An 8088-nucleotide genomic window follows, 5' to 3' on the forward strand; every position below is an offset into this window, starting at 1 on the left:
CCTACTTCTCCTCTCATTCACACTGTAGCTACCTCATCCATGCCAACACCTTTCGCACCCTGCTCCGTCTAATTTCTCCTTATTTTAAAATTTCCCGACTTTTAAAGTAACATTGTTCCAACTTACCTTCAGGATATTTGTCTGCGTTTGGGTCTCGCCCTAGCTCCCTGCCAGCAAGACCCTTTTCTGCTTTCAACAATCCCCCCCCCACCCCCTCCCGCTCCAACTCCCAAATTCTGACACACACTTTAAATAAACATCTTGCTTAGTCCTCTTCCCATACAACAAGTCAGCCATGCTGTGGAGGCTAAACAATTTCATTCCACTAATTGGCCAGTGTCGGGACTGACATGAGGCCAAACAAACAGAGATGAAGAAAAGTGAAACAAACGCAAGCTCATTAAATTGATGAGAGGAGCGCCCCCCCCCCCCCCCCCCTCCCGACGCCAAAAAAAGGAAAAAGAAAAAGGAAAAAAAAAACATACTATGTAAAAAACATATTTAGCCTTGGAGGAAACCTTCTCTTCATATTTGGAGGATTCCACCCTTCTCGTTGGACCTCATTCATTCTCATACGAGCCCAGATCCTGAAGACTAAATTGATTCTGTGATTCATTTGTTATGTAATAATTTTATTATGGAAACCATCATTCATAAGCTCATTCACGTCCAAATCCTCAGCTGTAACAACTCGGAACGAAAGCTATCATTAAGTTAATGATTTTAGGAGGAAAAAAGAAAGCTGTTATTATGCCGAGTCAAGTGCATTTTGGCTGTCGTTATTTTTGGTACACTCTCTACAATCTATCTAAAATAGTACACTGCTCATTTAAATAGAAGATGTACAATGTTATGTTTATGGAACAGCGATAAAACATGGCTTACCACCCGCACAGCAAATACATATGTCCCTGTGTCGTATGTTTAGACCCTCAAAACTAAGCCTGTTTTGCATAGTGACTGTCACTCCCATATATTTACATTACTAAAACTTTCATCCTTCACTTTCCTCACATTTATGTATATGCGCTCTTCTGTCACATCGCCCTCCCCCTCTCTGTACCTCTCTCTTTTGCTTTCTCTCCTCCTGTCTCCGCTTGTTCTCCTAGCCATCTGTCATGTAATGTTTATGGGGCCTTTTGCTTTCGTGTCCTGATGACCACTGTCAACGGGAGGTTCCCATTACGATACGCACTGATGAACGATGTCCCCTCTCCACAACGCCACACTGACACCACTGTGTCCTTGGCTGTCATGGCATCTGCTGGGATACACACACACAAAAAAAAAGAAAAAAAAAAAAAAGAAAGAAGTGAGCACCTGTCTGTCACTGCTGGATGGGCGGGGCTTTATGTCTCAACCCGAGTTTGTGAAATACTGATGCCAAATGTCCTATCGACAGAATAAGGTACGCTACATTGACTGTGAGGGGAACTATAAGCGTGTTTGAAAACCAGGCTAAACAGTATGTAACACGATACCATTGTCCATTCACTTAGGTCCTGCATTCAACAAAGCTGGAGAGATGAATCATGATTTCACAAATTGTAATAACTTCACTGCTATACACCTTTAGTTGTTTCCTGACTGTTGGTTAGTCAGAGCGTTTTGATGTTGACACCACGCCTCTCATTCCCTTTTACATATACATATGCTATGTGTCAGTGAGGGATAGAGAAAAGGCTGAACTATTCAACAGACTGTATTGACAACTGTTTATCACAGCCTCCTGTTCTGACAGTTTGGTGAAGATGCTTTTTCCTCTGTTTATATCTGCATGTCACTTCATCATTTCACATCCCTTCATTAAAGGCAAATGATTACCAAAATCAATATGTATCTTCTAATCGCTCTATGGTACACACTGTGTATCTTCTCTTTCCATTCTTTTGGGTGAAGGTTATATTACAGGCCGCTACCATGCAAACATACTGTGCCTATGTACAAAACAAATTCATTAATGTTCTCTGGCTCAGGGCATAACAAACTAAGTGATGTAATTCTACATGAAGCATTGACCTAGACTTCACTGTGGAGAAAGTTCAGCACCATACATACATTATATACATACATTACAATATGACACCATTGTGTGACACATATTACTGGAAAATAATATATGTTATATCACTAGAAAAAGCTGCACTATACTTACCGTTGTTGTTGTTTTTTAAACAATTTATTTATATTAGCACTTTACTTTGTAAAAGCACAATATCTTTCATTGGTCTTTTCAAAAGGACATTTGTAAGTATTTGAGCAAGTGTGTGTTCCTCACAAGGCTGGCAAAAAAAAAAAAAATTGAGCTGGAAATTTGATGGGGAAATTGATGGTTATACTAACACATTTTGGCTGAATAAGCAGTGGAAACACATCAACTGACACTTTGTGCAGTCTTGGCAAAGACTAAGGTACAATACAGCCTCGATGGAAGAGAAGACGCTTGATGTGCAAACGGAAAACGTGAAGGAGAAAATAAAATCTCAGATGGAATATAATCAAGGGCCAAGTCCATATTTCTAGTAATGACAATATTTCTTTAGCCATCAACCTTTCCATGTGTATGAGCACTGGTTTTCAGAGCAGCTTTCTGTTCTGTGTGAAACTTTTGTGTAATGTTTCCCGTGGGGGGTGGGTTTGTTGGTCGTGTACACTTTATTAGAAAAACTGGTAAGAACCAAAAGCCAATTAAAGTCAATTAACTGGGCTGTAATCATAGCTGATGCAGGTGTACCCGTGAGGACAGTATAAGGTAGGACGCTTCCTCTGCTAATTGAAGGGAAACTCACAAGTAGCAAGGTTTCACTTAAGAGCTCGACTAATACATTTTCCCTTGTATTTCACTAATACTACGGAGAGGGAAAAAAAACCTCTAGCCATGAGCTTTAAACACTAAGAATTTTTGTAGAAGCTGTTGTTTGCGATCCTTTATAGTGTTTTCTACGTATGTACGTATTCACATATTTACTTAGAGAGATGAAAATGAATGTATTAATAGAAGATATGCTATGGTTCAGTCGCTTTTTTTTTTTTTCAAAGAGATATCAATTCACTGTATAATTCTGTGTATTTGATTCTGTTTGCCATGAGTTTCAGTTGTGAATACTACACACAGCGCCACAGTCTCAGGTTACTTGAGCCTGGTACAGTGTGTTTCTCATTTCTCATGTGGGCAGTGGAGAGGGAGCAGCTTTGCATGCTGGGGTCACACCTGTACGACGTTTCACACTGTGCTGTTTTTTTTTGAGCGGCCACCTGGAGTAGGAAATGACATGTTCACACTGAATGAACATGCAACGGTCCCTCCCAGGTGGAAACAGGTGTGTGTGAGTGTGTGTGTGAGTGAGTGCGTTTTATTATTTGTTTGCACATGATATCCTGAGACAATTTCTAACTTTTGAATGAAATGAGAATAGATTCGCTGGACGTTTCTTTGAATGAGCTGAGCATTCTGAAGGAGTGAATATGCACTCCAACATTATAAAACTAAAAAAAAAAAAAAAAAAAAAAAAATGGTATGTCCAGTGTTCAAAAATAAATTTATTCACAGATTTATAATTTTTTTACAGCTCAGATCACTTGCAGTTAAAGCGCACCGTTTTGTGCAAGCATTGCGTGTGTGGTACATTCATGTCATTCCGTGAAAACAACCATTACCTCAGTTACAGTTTACTGTCGACATGCGGAGCCACCTCCACTACCACTTTGCCCACGTTCTTCCCGGCGTACATGTAGTCCACGGCCCGGTACACGGACTCCAACCCCACAAACCTGCCCTCGGGATCGATATCTCCAGCGTCCACTTCGCACACCAGCCTCCCCTCGGCAAACAGCTGCATCATGCTCCTCAGAGATTCCCTGTAGTCTGCCGTGAAGTGAGGCAGGAAGAAACCCCTCACGCTGGCCGACTTCTGCAGGAGTTTGGCGGGCAGGGTACCCGCCTTCACCGGCGTAAGGCCCGTTGCTGTTTGATACCCCGAAATAAACCCAATCACTATCAGTCTGCCCTTGACGGCCAAGTTATTGACGGCCGAGTCAAAGGTGCTGCCGCCGACGGATTCGTACACCACGTCTATACCGCGCGGGTACTCTTTGCGTAGAGTCGCCGCTAGGTCCTCGGATTTGTAGTTGATCGGCCGGTCGCAGCCGATGGTCTTGAGGAAGCCGGCCTTCTCATCTGAGGAGCAGGTTCCCACCACGTGGCAGCCGGCCATTTTGGCGAACTGCACGGCAAACTGCCCGGTGCCGCCGGCTGCGGCCGTCACCAGCACGGTCTCTCCCTTCGCAAGGTCACCCAGTCGCTGCAGGGCAACGTGAGCGGTGGCCCCGCTCACGAGGAGGGTCAGGTACTCCGGCTTCACGGCCGGCACGGGGAGCGCCTTTTTGACGGGCACCACCGTGTACTCTGCAAAAGCCCCATCCCCGAAATAGGCGACCTTGTCACCGACAGTGTAGCGAGAGCTGGCGCTGAGGCCCAGACCTACAACTTCACCGATGCCCTCAAAGCCTGCGTCAAAGGGTGGCTTCACCGTGGGGTCATACCGTCCTGCTGAGTAGTTAATATCTGAGGCATTAATTCCCACATATCTAAATAAGAAAGGGGGAAACATAAGACAGAAATATAATATCATCACAGCAGGAGACAGGAATGGTAGACATGACAGGAGAAACATATAAACAATCAAATTTGTTTTGTTTAATTTTTTTCTTCTCCCTGCTGACCTAAACTAATTTAACTGTAAAATGTATTAAATCTTTTGGTACCCTGAGTTCATTACAATGTGGGCTTCTGGCATAAGGAAGTAAAGGTATCTGACTTGTTAAGCATTACTTTGGCCCGAGGACATTTTCCCTTTATGCACCTGTATAGGTTTTCACAGGTCATTTTAATTTTGCTATTAAAAATGATAAGGGGTACAGATGAAACACATATGAAACATTGATTTTAGAATTGATATCAGCTTTCAGATAAAATACCATATCAAACCATTTCAAACTGTCACTAGGTTTTGCCACATCTTACAAATGGACACTTTAAACTGTTTGGGTGTCACTGTGTCAGACTGCTGTGATGAAAGATGTATTAAACGAAGATGTCTAATGTGATTAGACATGTTTAAAAAAAAAGGCAAAACAAAACAAAAAAAAAAACAAAAACTAATTTTTAATCAAAGAACAGAATTAAATCAAACAGCAGGGTTCCTGTTTGCAGTGACATTGTTTACTATGGAATAACCATCCATTTGACTAAGATGGTCTGATCTCATTACATACGCTATAATGACTGGGCTATCTAAGGCTTAATTTCACAACGGTTATAAAAAAAAAAAAAAAAAACACATTTTGATTCTGAAACTGTTCATGAAATGCAAGAGCAAATATCATAAAGCAATAAATTATTGAAATCAATTCAAGGAAAAACAAAACCTACAAAAAATGTTGTAAAATCAGGATTTATAAACTGCAAAAATGAAAACAGTCAGGCAGTTAAACAGACTTGATGGTAAGTAGGAGTGGAATCATAGACTGTTAAGTTTACACCCTGTACTTCAGTGTGAGGTACATTTCATTCCCTCACAGCTTTCAATGCACTCATTAGAATCAGAATTGTTTTAAGCAGAGCAGGGTTGAAATGTATTTAATAATAAGAGGGTATGCAAGTATTTTTCTTGGCTGTACATCCAAAACAAATACTTTTCATCACATTTAGCTAACCATTTCAATTTCAGACCAAACTAAATTTCTCTTTTGAGGAAAAAAAAAAATCTTACTACATCACAGAGCATCCAAAACGTGTCCTTTACCTCAACTCAGGTAGTTTTTAAAAGTACTTTAAAATAAAGTCATTTTATTTGAGAGCGTTACATTTTATTTCTTACATATTACTTTCCTGTCGCGTTATCGCACCGTCCTGGTCTTTGTTTAAGGTGAGGTATCAAAAGCGACCTGATGGCATCGGTTTGGCACTAGATGGGGCAGACTGAAGGCAGGTGGCCAAGTGCCTCCAAAAAGACTGTCCAGTTCACATAAACATTATGCATTACGGTGCACGGTGGATGCAGCCTGTTCATGCATCACAAGTAGGCTAATAATGTTTACAGTTCCGAGATGCTTTTAGCAGCTAAAAACACCGACACTGTTCGATTTACTAACTTCAAATACAGTGTTGGGCTTCGAAGTATTATTTTGTGATGTAAGAAAACTGAGCATTTCATGGTGCAAAGATGAACTGACGGACAGATGTTTGAGGTGGAACCATAATGTACTTGCCATGTAAACTGTATCTACAAAAAATCCTCAAGACACGTACATGACCACTAGCCTTTAGCACTGACAACAGAAGAGGTAAGATGCCATTTATTGGCCTTTTAACACTATACTCTGACTAGGAAGAGATGATTTTCTTTTCAACTTCACGGTCTGGTGAAAGAGCGTCTTTTGAGCAGAGCCTTTTTGCGACCAAGACACAAGGAGAACTTACCGATTTCTGATTAGCAAATCGCTGTCACCTGGGGTCGGGACAGGGACAGTTTGCAACGTAACAGCATCTCTGAAATGTTGGCTAAGCTTTGTAACGACTAGCTTTTTCATCGAGCTAGGGATTGAAGAACCTTTAAAATCCATGAAGTGCGTGGAATAAGACAGATCGATAATAGAACGCACTGACACAAGATTAATTCCAAAAAACGTGTTGGGTCTTCCACACAATCCAGTTAACACTCTTCTACTGTTCCTCAACAAGCCTAAGGTGGACATTGCCCAAAGACAAGAAATATAACAAAGTTCACGGTCACTGAGTGAATGCTGGTCGCGATTACACAGATTTACAGTAAATCGTTCACTTGCAGCTCTTATTTCATGACTAGTTGTAATCAAAACGTGGGTAATCAATACGCACTTTATTTACGTAATTAAATAAAAAAGCATAATAATGTAACTATCGTTACTTAGGTAGCACAGCGGGCAACTATCATGCGTTTACCGTAGTACGGCCGAGTCCCTCCCCTTCCCGTGTACAGCATTTCCTGCCCAGTAAGGTGAAACCAATCAATCTTGAATTTCAATTAGTATTTAAAAATTTTGGAAATTATTCAAGCAGTGCTACACAAGAAAATTAAATATGAGAAAAAAAACCAAGCTTACCTTGTGAGACTCATATGATTATATCGGCAGTATCGAGGAAGAGACAAGAAACCATGGCAGCGACTCAGACTCAGACTATCTGAGCAGGTTCGGCTGAGCTCTAGTGGTTCTGTGCATGTGCCCTAACGTTGACCGGATATGATAGACTATTTGGAGCCTCCGGAAAGCCCAGAGTACTTTTGAAGTTCACAGCTGCATTGTTTACCAAGCGCCTGCACACGCTTTATATGGTTTCCAAAACTTAACATTAAGAAAAACAAGGTCTGATCAGAGCCATAATGACATTCTGCGTTGCCTACAGACGATAAATTATACAGTCTTCATAAGAAAACGCCTATAGGCTAGGTAACACGAGAGTATTAAAATTCAACGTATTTCCCTACATGTCCTTAGGAAGCTTAATTACTAGTGTTTTGGGAGCGTTTTTAAGTTCTTGTTTTTATCTTCAAGGATTGGCTGCATTTGTAATGTCATAATAATGTAAAGGAGAGGAAAAACAAGACAATTAAAAAGATTGACAGGGAGGTTCTGCTGTCAGAGTGACGCTTAGTGCAAGGGGAGGAGTAAAAGTGAAGCAGGAAAAGCTACTCGATGCGTCTGTCTATCAGTTGAGACTGTCTGAAACGCTTCTGGATTCAATGCGTTTTTTCAGCTCAGACACGACCCCGGCTCAGTCCCTGGAGTTTAAAGAAGAGAAATTAGTCCGTGTCGATCTCTTCGTGAGGGTGGATGTCTGCATCTTGTTTATTTTCCGAAGACACAGACGCCACACAACATCAGCCGTCTGCATACACCCCTGAAAGCAGCAGCGAAAATTCTTTTTACGACCAGAAATGTGAGTAGAGACCGAGCCTCTCCGCTCGCATAGGGGAAGAGCGAAAAGTATCCGTTGACTGCGAGGCTTGATCTGGCTGAGGTGGCGTGCTGACGGACTGACATTAACCA

The 8088-nt window shown here is 41.5% G+C and overlaps 1 protein-coding gene across 3 annotated transcripts; it reads right to left on the bottom strand.

The window, feature by feature from the left end:
- Positions 1-657: 657 nt before the first annotated feature.
- On the bottom strand, positions 658-7211 carry LOC115819250 (prostaglandin reductase 3). 3 transcript variants are annotated; one of them, XM_030782814.1, is made up of 3 exons: positions 6482-6991; positions 3658-4587; positions 658-1261 (listed from the first exon to the last, which is right to left on the bottom strand). In XM_030782814.1, exons 1-2 carry the CDS (start codon positions 6754-6756, stop codon positions 3663-3665), a joined length of 1200 nt encoding a protein of 399 aa, XP_030638674.1. In that variant the 5' UTR covers positions 6757-6991; the 3' UTR covers positions 658-1261; positions 3658-3662. The 3 variants fall into 3 exon arrangements, with proteins under 3 accessions (XP_030638674.1, XP_030638673.1, XP_030638675.1); XM_030782813.1 differs by having other exon boundaries at positions 658-1264; XM_030782815.1 differs by lacking the exons at positions 658-1261; positions 6482-6991 and adding an exon at positions 7144-7211 and having other exon boundaries at positions 3536-4587.
- Positions 7212-8088: the final 877 nt, after the last annotated feature.

The sequence above is a fragment of the Chanos chanos genome, chromosome 8 (genome assembly GCF_902362185.1).
Source record: "Chanos chanos chromosome 8, fChaCha1.1, whole genome shotgun sequence".
NCBI classification, from domain to species: domain Eukaryota; kingdom Metazoa; phylum Chordata; class Actinopteri; order Gonorynchiformes; family Chanidae; genus Chanos; species Chanos chanos.